The sequence below is a fragment of the Phascolarctos cinereus genome, unplaced genomic scaffold (assembly GCF_003287225.1).
Source record: "Phascolarctos cinereus isolate Bilbo 61053 unplaced genomic scaffold, phaCin_HiC Scaffold_4;HRSCAF=312, whole genome shotgun sequence".
Lineage (NCBI taxonomy): Eukaryota > Metazoa > Chordata > Mammalia > Diprotodontia > Phascolarctidae > Phascolarctos > Phascolarctos cinereus.
The window spans coordinates 10,222,653-10,238,781 of NW_027555847.1; the positions used below are offsets into that span (position 1 = coordinate 10,222,653).

Here is a 16,129-nt window from a genome sequence, read left to right on the forward strand (position 1 = left end):
ATGGGCGGGGCCTTCATCTAATGAGACTCGTATTAACAAAAGAGAACCGGACACTCCAGTGAGCTTGACCTGTGCATTTAAATGCTCACCCCTCAGGTCCTGGAAGGCATGAGGCTTGATCAATGCCACAGTGCGCTCATAAGGAAAGCAGAAGAGAATTTCTTCATTTAAGTTCTGTAGGGAATCCTTTCCATGGCTTTGGTTGAAATGACAATGTTCTGGGCCAAGAATATTCCGTAAACTTTTAAAAAGAAGAAAAGTTTTAAAAGTCCAACTCTGTAAATCCCTCTTGATCTCTCATCAATATTGAGAAACTGACACTCTCTTTGTAAGCAGGCTTTGGGGCCAAAAAGACCTTCACATTGGAGCAAATGAGCAGTGGGATAAAGCGGATGCACTTGGGTTCAACAACATCAACTTCACCAGTGGGAGGGGGGGGATGGGGCTACAAAGCCATGCCTCTGAAAACCAGCTGGGAGTGGATCAGGGTGGAGAGGGGGTCAGGCTACCTAGATCAGGACCTGCTTAACACAATCATTCAGGAATGATCTTTGTCAAAATGAGAAATACTTCGTGTGGTCCTTCCTCTCTGAGTAGCTCAGGGCCAGGAATGAGGAATACAAAATGGGCCATCTTGAGATGATTCCCTAATGTCTCTGGAGACGGTATATTGCCAACTCTAAAACTTACTGGTATCTCTTGTTTTTATATCACCTTCATTTCCAAGGTGAGAGCCATTAATCATGAAAGAAAAATACAGAATAAAGAAATAGGTAGAAAATAAAAGTTCAGCGGGACTTGATAGTCAATTCATCAATCAAATCTAGCAGTCTACGCCATGTTCCAGACCCATCACCCCCCATTTCTGCAAAGAGAAAGAGCGTTGGTGTTTTCCTCTGTCTTCTCTTGAGCCAAGGTGGAGCATTTTAATTACTCAGGACTCCATTTCAGTTGTTATGTTTGATGCTTTCCCTTCCTACCCTGATATTCTAGAAAAGGTTGGAGACCTCTGCTAGGAAGTACCTGGTAGGGTTTTCATCAGCAGCCGTTGGGCCCAGTATATATCGCCAGTAGAACACAGCATTTACTCGTTCTAAACAAAGTGCCAGAATTGGAGCACTGGGAAAAAATAAAGGTGGGGGAGAGGCGAATAGTTAAGTACTGAAGAGAAAATCCAACCTACGAAATACGCGTGCTGTAGTTAATTGTACATGTGTGTTTCAGTGCGGGGAAGAAGGGAAGGAAGAAGGGAGGGGGAGAGACACAGAGACAGAAACAGACAGACACAGAGATCACATACTGTGGATGAATAGTGGACCTCAAAGCCAAGAAGACCTGTGGCCAAGTCCTGCCTCTGACACATACTATGTGTGTGGCCCTGGACAAGCCACTTAACTTCCCAATGATAGAGGCAACTCTGAGACCCTAAATTGCAGAGAAGATTCCAAACCCCAAAGATGGAAGAAGTTTCCTCATCTGTGAGTTCTCTATACAATGAAATCCCAGACCAAGACCCCATCACTATTCTCATTCATTCATTTACTCAATGAACATTGACTTTGTGCAAAGTACCAATGAGGTAATGAGGGAAATATAAAGATAGCTAGGACCTAGCCTCAAGGAACTTTGAACCCCTCTGCATGTGTAAGCAATCCCATTCCACCCCACCTTCTTCAGCGGATCATCTCTCTCTTCCCTACTCTCTCACTTATCTCCAGGAACTTCCTATTTACCAACTCCTTTCCTAATGTCAAAAACATGTCCATATCTCCTCCATCCTCAAAAAGCCCTCAGTAGATCCTTTCTTCCTTGCTAGCTATCATTCCATGACTCTCCTCCCTTTCTGTGGGTAAACTCCTTGAGAAAGCCACCTACACTAGGTAATCCACTTCCTTTCCTCCCAGTCTCAACACTCCATGCTCGGGCTTTTGAGCTCACCATTCAACTAAAACTGCTCTCTCCAAAGTTACTAATGATCTCTTAATTTCCAAATCTAATGCTCTTTTCTCAGTCTTCATCCTTCTTGACTTCTCTGCAGCCTTTGACACTGTATTCTGTTTGGCTTTCAAAGCCTTTCCTAGGGGCAACTAGGTGGCACAGTGGATAGAGCACCAGCCCTGGACTCAGGAAGACGTAAGTTCAAATCTGGCCTCAAACACTTGACACTTACTAGCTATGTGACCCTGGGCAAGTCACTTAACCCCAATTGCCTCAAAAGAAAAATTTGGTTTACCAAGTCTTTCTTAACCTGGCCGGCTCCTACCTTTCTAATCTTCTTACACCTTCCTCCCCTCCATGTACTGTACAATCTAGTGACATTGACTGCCTTGCTCTTTACTCAGGACATGTTATGTCCCAACCCCCAGCATTCTCATAGTTTGTCCCCTTTGCCTGGAATTCTCTTTCTCTTTTCTTCCACCTCTTCACTTCCCTGGCCTTCGTCAAGCCTCAGTTAAAGGACTACCCTTCTCAGTTCTCCTTAATCTTACTGCCTCCCTTGTGTTCAGCATATCCAATTTAACCTGCTTACGTCTTGTTTGCACATAGCTGTTAGCGTGTTGTCTACCCCAGTGCACTGGGAGCTCCTTGAGGGCAGGGACAGCTATGGGAGGTTTGCTTTTCTGTGTATCCCAGTGCCTAGCAAGGGCCAGGCACGTAGTGGGCACTTCATAAATGTTTGTTAACTGATTGACTGAATCTGGTAGAAGAAGAAGGCCTGTGCACAGATAAATGGGATACAAATTCGAGTTTGCTCATTTCAGAGTACAGCAAGGTCAGAAGAGGGAGAGAGTCACTGAGGAGTGGGGCCGGGTTTCATGGAGAAGGTGAAAGTGGAGCTTGAAGGAAGCTAATAGACAGAGATGAGGAAGCAGTGAATGAATGAATGAATAAGTATTCATTGGGTGCTAGGGCAATATAATACAAATGCAGTATATTACTGACTAAGCCAGAAACCATTTCAAAAACAATCAAACTGGACATAGACTTGAAATAATCTCCAATTGATATTTAATATAAAATACCTATTATTGAAATTATTGAATCATTGAGATTCCAAATTATATGAATTAGCTGGGGAACCTAATAGGTTTGCCTAAATTCCAAAATTTCACTAAGAATCAAGAACTCATCAGCTCCTGACCAGGGTAAGGAGAGCCAATAGTTCTTGGGGCAAATCCTTTGGAACTCCCCAACTGTACACTTCTATGTACTGTGTGATCCCAGGAAAGCCACTAAACTCCTCCATGCCTCCATTTCCTCGTCTGTAAATTGGAATTGATGACATTTGTAAGGCCTCCTTCACAGGGCTGTTGTGAGGATAGTGCTTTGAAAACACTGAAGCACAACAAAAATGGGCATTGTTGTTATGAGAATTCCTCGAATGTGGATGGCTTAATGACAAAAGAGAATTTTTTCCACATCTCTCTAATGTCAATTTTCCCCATCTCTAAGCAAAAAACCAAACCAACAAAAACCCTTTAGTTCAGAAAGACATTTCACACTCATATATACCCTAAATTTTTTAAAAATAGATTTCCTTGGGAAGTAAGAGAAACTAAAGGTGATTTTTTTTCACTAGAAATATTTTCCATTTGAATACCCCATTCTCCTTAGAATCAGAAAAAATGGTCTAATTTTGGCTAAGCTGATTTTGTATATGGTGTCATGATGCCTATGCCCAGCATTTATAGAGTGCTTTATGACTTACCATGAATCAGGAATTATCTGGCCATGACAGCCCATGAGTGCCAGGAGCTCCATCTACAGTGGGGATTCCTTTCACATATAACTTGGATTAAAAAGATACTAAGATCCCTTCCAACTCTCAAATCCTAGAATTCTGTGACCTTGCTTCACATCCTGCTTCTACATCTGTAGAACTTTCTACATCCAGTGTGAACTTGGATAAGTTATTTGACATCTCCAGGACTCAGTTTACTCAACTGTAAAATAAGAGGACTGGTCTAGATGGCCCCTAAGCTCTAGATCTAGGATTCTACGGATTGATATGATCTCAGAGAAACTAAACTTTTTAGACTCCTTACACTTTATACCCCTTCCACCCTCCCCAGTGAGATGGAGAACAACTACCCCCCACACACACACACACCCCAGTCAAGGTCAGCTTCCCCAGAAAGCAGATTTCAAGGGAGGCCTGGTGGCGAGTGACTTCTCTCCTTGTGTCTCTGGGGCCCATTAACTGCAGGGGGGGAGTCTTCTTTTTCCTCCCCGTCTCTCTCCCATCAGCTGTGTCCTATGGGGCCACGTCACCATTGGTCATATTGTGTAAGCTGGATCCCTTAGTTTACTTCCAGTAAGGTCCTCAGTCAGAATTAGAGCGTTCATAGCTAGGTAAGCCCTGAGAGGGTTCAGATCTTACCTGACAAGAACACTGCAATTCCAGTCTGGGGAGTCTGGATGCCCTGGGGGCTAGAAAGTCACGGTTTAGTTTTATGAATGACATTATTATTCAAGCAAGCAGAACCCTCAACCTTGAACTCAGAGGTCGCTTTGATTTCCCTTGGAAGAATGATTGCTTCAAGCCTGGTGGGCTGAGGGTGTGACCACATATCCTTGAGGCGAAACTCCGTGGAAGAGATGGAAAGCGGTAAAGAACAGACCTGCAAGCTCCAAAATGACAGCCGGTGTTAGAAATGGAGAGTTGGGGGAGGGGCGCATTTACCTACAGTTGTCTTTTTCTTTGCTTCGGGAGTTATCACCCCAATCCTTGTTTCTTTGGCTTCTTTGAAGACAGACTGCTGGCAGTATTTTACAAGCATTTAAAGGTTTTCATTTTGATCTTGGCTTTTTCTTCAACTCCTCAGAACTTTCATTTTAACATTTCATTAATTCATCCTTCTTTTAGAGTTTGACCTAAATTTAGCCCAATACTGAATACTTTTAAAAATATTATTGTATGTTGACTTTGGTTTAATTCAATTTCGAACTCTTTTAAATTTTCCTTTCTTTTCCTTTGGGTTTTCATGTGCAATTTCCTTTGTTGCAGAATTTCATTGCTAGCAGCGGTACTTTACTTTCTTCTCCTTTGCTGCTACTGGATTAGGATTTTCTTTTGTATTAATTCTGTTGTTTTGTGTTTACTTTCCTTTTGTTTTGGGATTGTTTCAGTTTTCTTTTGGAATTGCTTCTCAAGTTATGGATTAAATAATGAGCTGAACTCTGCGCTAATTGAACATTTACAATGTTAATATTTGTTCCTTGATGATGCCAGTGAGTATGGTAACCATTTTATGACCACCATTTCATTCTGTTTATTTGAATGTCCTTCTGGCTGCTAATTTGCATTGTTATATTTAACTAACTGTTTGCTTAATTGTTCTATTACTCTTAGTAACTGGGTAAATATTGCCATTATGGGCCAACACTGTGAAGATATGAATCTGGTATTTAGAAGATACTGTCAACTGTGGAGGCTAATAACCAGAGATGACTGCTATATGGACCAGGGCCCGTTTATAGGAAAGAGGATGCTATGATCCCTGAAGATTCCTAGAAAAGTGTATCCACATGTACTTCATACCGTATTGATTGCCTTCTCAATGAGTAAGGGCAGGAGACAATTGAGGACTTAAAATCTATAAAAATGAATGTTAAAACGAAGTATAAAAGTATATATGGGAACATGGTCAGAAGAATCCATTATGAATATGCTATGTGAATTACTACTCCTATTTCACTATTCACAACTACTTGAAAACATTCAGTTAGTGGACAATGCCTGCGAGTTGCTGCAAAATCTTTCATCTGAGGGGGTGGAATTATGTGACTCACAGTGTTAAGGAGGGAAGATACAACACAAAATCCACACAGAACTGAGCTTTAAGTTTGTAATATATTCACATTTTTCACACATAAAGAATACTAAAGCAAAGCCAAGGTTCATATGAGAGTGCATATTTGTCCAAGGCTATTGCCTCTACCTACATGTACATAGGGATATCTCCCCTGAACTAATCAGCGGCATAGAGTCCAAAACTAGGTTCACTAAGTTAGTGAGAGACAGATCATTAATGCTTCATAGAAGGGGGCCAATTCCCTTAAGTCATGTGTGGAACTCTCACCTGAATGTAAGATCTGCAGTCTACCTCAGGTGTGAAGGCCATACATGGTGGCCAATGTAAGGCTGGATGGGTGCTGGGAGAGAGGATGATGTTAGTAACTTTCTCAGGAGAGGATTTTTGCCCTCCTAGGGAACAAGCATATGAGACGTGGTTGTAATGGGTGCCAATGAAGTGCAGAATTGGAAAGTGTCCATTCTAGGCTGGCCCTGACTCAGACCAGTCCTCTGGCCATTTGGGTTCAACAATTGGAACAAAATGAGGCTCTTGTAGGACATTCTTCAGTTAACAAAAGGAGATGCACGGGGCCACAACCGGAAACCCAACAAAGGCAGGTACTGAGGCACCCTTGCCTTCATTCTGCTAAGGAAGCTTCCTTCCTGGAGTGGCACATTCTGCTCCACCAGCTGAGCAATGACGGGTACCTGTTTTGTACTCAGGTGACCAGGCAGTGATATCAGCAGGCTGAACTTTGAATCCCCTGAGCCAACCAAGTCTTGAGGACGGTCTTGAAACCTTTCATGAGGGATAGGAGTTTGGGGAAAGGTGACTACTGCTCTTAGCACAGACTCTGACAATGAAGAACGGTAGGCTGATGCAGAGTCTCAATACAAAAACTTACTGATTTATGGGAAGCTTGATTAGTGCCAACCCAGATGTGACATGGAGAACTTGTTTACAAAACTTCACAAAGTCCTTGGAGGGGTAAAACATCAAAGCAAAAGCTCTGCATTTTGAGGCATCTACCTTTCAGCACAGAGGGGGAAAGCCAAGTAACTTAATTCATATGAACACCAGAGGTTGGTGGTGATGGGGCAATAATGCCTGAAGAAGAGAGTAAGGTCATGCTTACACACACACACACACACACACACACACACACACACACACACACACACACATACTGTCCTAAGGGGAAAATCAGAGGGACATCCCTACTTTCTGCTATAGTTGTGGAGAAAATGACCACATGCAAACCAAATATAGTTGAAAGGAGCAGATGACTCTGGTACTATAGAAACCAAACAATAGCCAGATCCAGAACCAGCTTCAGGAAAAAGGACAGGAAGCCAGGAAGACTGCTGCCTTAGTTCTCACAAGCAATGACCATGACCTCACTAGGAGTTCCTTTTCACCTGAGCTCATACAATCACATACAGATGTAATGGCGGAGACTCATCCTAGACAGTAGAGCACAAGAGTCCATTGTGTTTCATCACTCTGTGAGAAATGTTTGAGGAAGATAAATAGACTGAACATGACTGCTTGAATGGGAAACAGACAGCCCAGCTCCCATACACTTACTCTAGCAAAAGCCTGAAGTTCACACCAGATGAAATAATGATCCAGAAATCTAACAAAGAACTACAATGAGTGACTTCTACCACCCTAGAACTGCACAAAAAAATCAGTGAGATAATGAAACATGTTATACATATCCTGACAGGGAAGTAATAGACACGAGGATCAGAGGCATGCATTTTTGGACATGAGCAGCATAAGGATTCATTTTGCTTGTCTTTGATTACTATGAGAGTTGGGATTTGTTTTTATTTTTTTGCTTCCTCTCTTTCAGCTTTTTAATTAGGAAGGTGTTAAGAGGAAGAGGAGATTCTCAATATTGAGGCAAAAAAACTAGGTCATTATAACTTTTTTAATGCTCAAAACAGAAGGAAGTTCAGAAGGAAGCATGAACAAGAAAGAAAGATTTAGAAGTAATGTGTAAAATTTGTTTTATATATGTACATATATACATATATGCACACATACATATATACATATTTTAAAAACAAACAGTATGAAATGGAGATTCATGCCAATATAGAATCCTCTTTTTGTATTCTGCTGTGTGTGTGAAGATGCTCTTTTCTTGACATTTAATTTCAGAATTTAAAAAAAATATATGTATTAAAAGAAAATGCCTGTAGAGTCTACTGTGTAGGCATTGTCCTTGGAAGACTGAGTGCTAAAAACTAACCATATTTGAGGTGTATTGAATTGATGGAATTTCCCAAAAATATTGCTGGTGTCCATTAAGCAATGGACGGCTTACTATCTTCTCTGGGCTCTGTGGGATTCTATGTTCTATTTTGTCCAGTTTTATGTTATAAACAGGTTTTTGAGTGCTTCCTTCTTCCTTGACATCAACATTCTGTCATGATTTCTAACTTTGGCTGTAATGCTAAGCTAGAGACAGCCCCTTACTTAGATTACTCTGGCCGAGGTAGAGAAGCCATCGGTGACTGGCAGAAATCCAGAGCTTTCTCTGACATCGCCGTGGCAGCCTGAGAGAACACTTTCATGCGCTTACATGACTGCATAAACTTTTCATCCCAACAAAGCTGACCCTAAACACAACTCAGAAGCTCTTTTCCCCCCCCTTCTTTTGACAGTTCTAACAGTCTTTTCTATTTAAATAAGGATAGAGGTGTGATCTGTAATTTGATGTGAATTCTCAGAGGAGCACAATACCTCTGCCATTTCAAGTTGGCACCTTCTCTGAAACTTATAGTTGTGGGGCATTGCCTAGAATATTGAGAGGTTCTGTGATTTGCCCAAGGTTGCAGAGCCACGCTCCCCTAGGCAGGATTTACATTCCACTCTTCCTGGCTTTGAGATCACTTCTTTACAAAGGTAAGTACCCCTTTTTAAAAACGTAGTTAACAGATTTTGGTCATCTGCCAATATTTTTAAATTTTCCTAAAAATAATAACTGATTTTCATGGCACTCATTTGTGTAATTCAATGGTATTGAATTAACTACTAATCATTATCATCAGACATTTGTGTTCCTCTTTAAAATTTGTAAAGCATTTTATATTCATTATCTCATGTGATCCCAGATAAATCTTATTAGATAAGCACAAATGATGTTATTATTCCCATTTTAAAGATAAGAAAATGGAGACAAAGAAGTTATATAACTTGTCTATGGTCACACAACCCATAAGTGTCAAAGACAAGATTCTAATCCACTTCTTACCCTACTCCCCATCCAGGGCCTTACCTAACATACTATGTTGCCTCTTAGAGAGGGACAGCCCATGTCTTGCAGTTAAAATACCATACTATACTCGCCATATTCAAGGGGTTGCAGGCTCCAAATACGGTTGCTCCCCAGGATTTGGGAGTGAGATTAGAAAACATCACTCTCTGAAACTGAAGCTAGCACAAATCAGTATAAATGAATGCAATTCCCATTATGAATTTCAAGTCAAGAAAAAAAAAGAGTGCAAATCTTAGCCCTGACACTTACTAGTTGCATGACCATAGCAAAGTCATGGCATCACAGACTTTGAGCTGGGAGGGATTTTATTGGTTATGGCACCCAACCTCTTTATTGCACATATGGAGAAGCTGAAGCCCAGAGAGGTTAGGTAACTATCTGAGGTGCACAGCTACTAAGCAGCTGAGTCAGGTCTTCCTCAGTTCAAATCCAGCCACACCACTCCTTAACCTCCATTAATCTCAGTTTTCTCATTTGTAAAATGGACACAATAGTGCTTGCAATAAATTCATCCCCTCCCCCCTTTCAGGGTTATATAAATGAATTGTGGATAAATCTGGAAAAATAAATGCCGTAAGAGAGAGCCAGGGTCTTGTAGCGATTCCCAGGGACTCACATGATCAGCTGGTCTCTCCCACTCTGGAATGACATTTCTCAGAGATGTCAATGACTCTCTCAAAGCATACTGTACCTGCTGACATGTTCTATCAGAGTTGAGAAATAGTCGTAATACTTGTGATGGCTGTAGAATGTTTTGGCTTCCTCCTCGGTCAAGAACAGCTGTTTTTGCATTTTTGCCACAAAGCCTTCCTTCTGGAGGAGCTCTAGGACATCCTCTTAAGAAGAGAAAGACAACTGTCAGCACACTGTGGCCAGCTGCTTGGGGGATCAGGGGCAGGCAGCCCTGCAGAGGGAGTCCTGGTTCTTACAGACAAACAGGCACCAGTTGGTGCCAGTGGCAGTCTGTTGGCCAAACAAGCCTTCCTGCTGTTCCCATGGGGCACCAAGTAAAATTGGAGGTCTTTGGCCAGGGAAAGCTCTTCTGAACTAGAGCCACAGGACCTCCCATGGGTCCTCCATTGATACCAAGTACTATTCAGTTCAATCCAACAAGCATTCTTTGATTGTCTACCATGGACAGGCACTATGCTGGGTGCTAGGGAAACAAAGCAAAACCAAAATCGGTCTTGCCCTCAGGGACCTTGTATTTCTTCTCTTAATTCACTTTTAAATTTCTTAAATTTATTTTTTAAATGTTTATTATCTCCCCCTTCTGGTCTGCCCCCCCACAGAATGATTTTTTTTTAACCCAAAAAACAAAACCCTCTTAATAAATACACAAAGAACCCAGGAACTATGTGAACACAATTACAAAACACTTTTCACAAAAATAAACTTAGATCTAAATAATTGGAAAAACATCAGTTGCTCATGGGTAGGCTGAGCTAATATAATAAAAATGACAATTTTACCTAAGTTAATTTACTTATTCAGTGCCATACCAATCAAACTACCAAAAATTATTTTATAGAGCTAGATAAAATAATAGCAAGATTCATTTGGAATAACAAAAGGTCCAGAATATCAAAGGAACAAATGAAAAGAAAGGCAAGGGAAGGCAGCCTAGCCATTCCAGATCTTAAATTGTATTATAAAGCAGCAAGCATCAACACTACTTGGTACTGGCTAAGAAATAGAGGGTGGATCAGTGGAGTAGGTTGGGTATGCAAGACACAGTAGTCAATGACTATAGTAACCTACTATTTGATAAACCCAAAGACCCCAACTTGCATCGCTATTTGGTAAAAAACTGTTGGGAAAACTAGAAAAAAGCATAAATCAGGCATAGACAAAAATCTTACACCATGTACCAAAAAAAAAAAATCAAAATGGGTCTACAATTTAGATATAAAGTCTGATGGTATAAGCAAACTAGGAGAGCAAGGAATTGTTTACCTGTCAGATTTATGGAGAACAGAAGAACTTCATGACCAAACAGGACATAGAGAACATTACGAAATGCAAAATGGATAATTTTGATTACATTAAATTGAAAAGTTTACACACGAAGGCAATGCAACCAAGATTAGGAGGGAAGCAGAAAACTAGGAAAGAATTTTTACAACTAGTGTTTCTGATAAGGGCCTCATTTCTAAAATAGATAGAGAACTAAGTCAAATTCATAAGAACACAAGCCATTCCCCAATTGATAAATGGTCAAATGATATGAACAGGCAGTTTTCAGCTGAAGAAATTAAAGCCATCTATAGTCATATGAAAAAATGCTCTAAATCATTATTGATTAGAGAAATGCAAACCAAAACAACTCCGAGGTACCACATCACACCTATCAGACTGGCCAACATGACAAAACAGGAAAATGATAAATGTTGGAGAAGATGGGGGAAAATTGGAATACTGATGCATTGTTCGTGGAGTTGTGAAATGATTCAACCATTTTGGAGAACAATTTGGAACTATGCCCAAAGGGCTATAAAAATGTGCATACCCTTTGACCCAGCAATAGCGCTTCTAGGGCTGTATCCCAAAGAGATTATAAAAATGCAAAAAGGACCCACATGTGCAAAAAATATTTATAGCAGCTCTTTCTGACGTAGCAAAAAATTGGAAATTGAGAGGATGCCTATCAACTGGGGAATGGCTGAACAAGTTGTGGTATATGAATGTAATGGAATACTTTTGTGCTATAAGAAATGATAAGCAGGCTGACTTCAGAAAAACCTGGAAACACTTGTATGGTCTGATGCTGAGTGAAGTGAGCAGAACCAGGAGAACGTTGTACACAGTAACAGCCACATTGTACAATGACTGACTTTGATAGACTTGGCTCTTCTCAGTAATGCAAGAATCTAAGACATCTCCAAAAGTCTCATGGTAGAAAATGCTATCCACATCCAGAAAAAGAACTATGGAGTTTGAATGCAGATTAAAGCCTACTATTTGCTCTTTTTTTTCTTCTGTTTTGTTTTGTTTCTTCTTCCTTGTGGTTCCTCCTATTCGTTCTAATTCTTCTTTATAACATGAATAATGTGAAAATATATTAAATAGGAATGTATAGGTACAGCCTGTATCATATTGCATGCCATCTTAGGGAGGGAGGCGGGGAGGGAGGAGAAAATTTAAAATTAAAAAGCTTATGCAAGTAATTGTTGACAACTAAAAACTAATCAACTAATTAGTTAATTAACATTTTAAAAAAATAGATAAATACACATAGAAAAAGCTTCCATTCTACACTAAGAAAATGTGCCCCGATAATGTGACCGGTTGTGTGTACTTGGTGCCAGGCATACCCATCCACAACCTAACTCCTGCTATGCTTTCTGCATCTTCAGAGAGAGCAGCTACCATATAACTGAACAACTAATTAATTATGTAACCAGCTACAGAGAGAGAGAGAGAGAGAGAGAGAGAGAGAGAGAGAGAGAGAGAGTGTGTGTGTGTGTGTGTGTGTGTGTGTTGTGTGTGTGTGTGTGTGTGTGTGTGTGTGTTCCCCACCAGGTGGCGCTAGCCAGCAACGCATTTGAATGGACTTTACTAATGGTTGCAATATCCTTCACTGTTCCCAGATGGCGCTCTGACAACCCACAAAAGGAATCCACTTTCCATAGTCCCTTTTCCTGGTCTGTGCACATTTACAAGGATGCCGCAGAATACACCCAGAAATGACAAGATACGCTTTCTTTTAGGGACCTCCCCTTCTGACTCACAATTGACTGACCTCAAGGAGAGGAGGAAGAAGTAAAAACAGAAAGGAATCTTGGAAGAGGTGGCGCTTAATCTGAGATTTCAAGAGGCAGAAGTAAAGTGGAAAGCATTGCAGGTGCGGACAACCGCCTATATGCAAAGGTAAAAAAGTGGGAGGTGTCGCAGATGGGGAATAGCGAATAGTCCACCTTGGATGGAATAGAGAGAATGTAAAGGAAAAGAATATGAAATCAGTCTGGAAAAAAATAGGTTGGAATCAAATAACTTTAATAGGGCTCTAACGTCGGACATAGATAGGTAACTAACAGAATTACATAAAGCCAAAAGCCATTCCCCAATAGATGAGGGCTCAAAGGACGTGAACAAAGTTACCAAAGAAGTGGTGAAAAGTATTAACAGCTATAGGAAAAATTACCCTTCATCACTAGTATTAAGAGAAATATAAAACATAACAACTCTGAGATTTTATCTCACACCCAGAAAACTGTCAAAGATGACAAAAGATGAGAATAGTCAATGCTAGAGGGACCGTGAAAAGATAGGCACATTAATGCACTGTTGGGAGACTTGTCATTTGGTGCAACCATTCTAGAAAGCACATTTTTATGAAGAAAGTGACCAAAACGTCCGTTCATTCTGACCTAGGAATTCCACTGCTAAGTATATACTCCCAAGAACTCAAAAACAAAACAGAAAGCCCCGTAAACACCCAAATATTTATGGCTATACTTTTTTGTAGTGTCAAAAACCGGAAACAACTGATGCCCATCAGTTGGATTGAATAGTAGTAGATGGCTCCTATGCTGTAAGAAATGACGACTACAGAGCAGCGGGAACTCACTCAGAGCAAAGTGAGCAGAATTCAAACAATTTACACAATGACCATAACAGTGAAAGTGGAAAGGCCAGCAACAAAATCAGAACCGAATTCTGTCGGATTGTAATGAATGAGCTTGGATTCAAAAAAAGAGATAGGGAACTTCCTCCCACTTCTTTGCAAATGTTGAGGACTGTGGATGTGGAATACCATATAAATGGTCGGACTTTTTTGATACATTGGTTAGCTTTACTGAGCTGTTTCTTTTTTCTCCTTTCAAAATCTGTTATAAAATTATATGAAGACAAAAGATAGCAATAGAAATTTATTTTCAATAAAAGATAGGTTGGAACTAGACCGTGAAGAGCTTAAATATCAAATACCGGTTTTATTTCATCCTAAATATCATTGGAAGCCATGGAAGATGCCTGAGCAGGAAAGTGACGTGGTCAGACTTGTGCTTTAGGAATATCAGTTTGGCAGGATGTGAAGGCTGGACTGGAACAAGGAGAGACTGGAGCCAGTCAATGAGGTAGACCAGGAGATGAGAGACTAAACTAGGGGCTAGTCGTGTAAATGGAGTGAAGGGGAGGATGTGACATATAGAGAGGAGGTGGCACTGGTAAGACTTGGCAAAAGGTTAGCCACCGGGCATGAGGGTGGGGGACGAGTTAGGCATGACTTTCAGGCTGGGAACCAAAGGCCATCCCGGTTTCAGACATCCCTTCACTGATGGCTAGTTCTTTGGAAGCCAAGGATGCACACAGGCTCGAATGTGTTATCTCTGCCTGCAGCCACCCCTGCCGGGGCTCCAGCCTTCCCCAAATCTAAAATCCATGGAATGACAGACGTGACCTGAGCCTCAAACAACCAGGGATGGATTTGCCCAGGTGACTCTCAGGATCTAAGCCCCAAGGCTGGTTTAGCCAGGTCAGATTGGAACCGTTGTCATCTCACACTGTTTTCTTATCTTTATTCTTTATGAATGTAATCTTTGATGCTCTGACTACACACAAAGAGCTGACTCTATAATGATTCCCACATCAGGAAATTTTCCATTTGTTAAAAGAAAGTCAATTTTGTTTTGTCAGGGATTTATTCTGGATTCACCCTATCCAGAGGCTTCTGGCTCCCCTCCAGAAGAAGATCCTGAGTTTTCCAAGCAGGCTTTCTGCTTTTACCACCTTTCATGTCTTGATCCCAAACCACTGGGCCCATTGTGTCTGTCACTGTCATTCCAACTGAAGTCATTGATGGTCAGGCTACCATTAACTTAGCTGAGAGGATTTTATCTAGTTCCCTAGGTGATTTTCTCTCTTTACTCATCCTCAGCAATAGATGTTGGTGCGTAAACTGCAATAATCTTTTTTCTAGAAAAAAAGTTGTATTGCTTTCTTTTGTTGTTACAATACCTAACTTCCTCACACATATATCCTTCTGGCTTCTCTACCCAGGAAGTCACCCTTTGTAAAAAAAAAAAAGAATATATAAGAAAGAAGGAAAAAAGTAACAATTCAGCAAAGCCAGCCAATATGCCCATTAAGGCCAACAGGACAGAGCGTGCTGTTCTCATTGTTCCCTGCTGGTGTCCGCCCTCCCAAACAACTCTATTTATTTGTACTTATTCTCCTTATATTTATTTTCTTGTACACGTCCCTAGGGCAGCAAGGTGGTGAAGACTCATTTTCATAAGTTCAAATCTGATCTCAGACACTTGCTGTGTGATCCTGGGAGAGTCACTTAACCCTCTTTTCCTCAGTTTCCTCATCTGTAAAATGAGCTGGAGAAGAAAATGGCCAACCACTCCATGATCTCTGCTGAGAAAACCCCAAATGGGGTCACCAAGAGCCGGACACAACTGAAATGACCAAAAAACACATGCCCTTCCTGTGTCCCCATTAAAACACGAGCTCCTGATGAGCAGGAACTGTTTTCATTCATTGTATTTGCATCTCTAATGCCTAGCACAGTGCTTGGCACATAGAACTACTTGATGAAAGCTTGATAATGGATTGATTTGACTATTTTCTGACACGGTGAGTTTTGCAAGGCAAGAAAATTAAGTGGAATCAGCATCACTGGTTGCTATTGGACTCTCAATGACACCAACATTGCCACCTTCTTTCTAGGCCTCCCTGAGGAAGGTCCAAGAACTTTCTTTGTATTTGGCTGTGTCTGGATGTCTCCTACTTCTACTTCCAATGGGAAGGCCATTCCAGGGGCGGGTCAGCTCTTTTACACTGAATCTCCTCATGCTGGGACTGACCTATCTAATTTCTCAGAGGTGGAAGGGACTTCTGATTCGAGCTAGTGCAATCCCAACTTGACAAAGAATGCCCTCAATGATTTTCCCAATGTTCTGGTCACTGGGGGAAGGAGGGTCTCACATTAAGACTGTCCACAGTTAACTGAATGCTGAGGACATACAACCTAAGAATGGCATGATTCTTAGCACTTTCTGTCCCATTTTCCAGAACTCAGCCCTGTCTCTTTAGA

The 16,129-nt window shown here is 41.0% G+C and overlaps 1 protein-coding gene across 1 annotated transcript in view; it reads right to left on the minus strand.

The window, feature by feature from the left end:
* Positions 1-16,129, minus strand: part of NME8 (NME/NM23 family member 8) — a 59,308-nt gene that overhangs the window by 8,183 nt on the left and 34,996 nt on the right. The window contains exons 11-13 of the mRNA XM_020964442.2: positions 9,779-9,923; positions 1,024-1,119; positions 90-241 (exon numbers count right to left, since the gene is read on the minus strand). Coding sequence (XP_020820101.1) covers positions 90-241; positions 1,024-1,119; positions 9,779-9,923 — 393 coding nt within the window. The remainder of the gene's footprint in view (positions 1-89; positions 242-1,023; positions 1,120-9,778; positions 9,924-16,129) is intronic.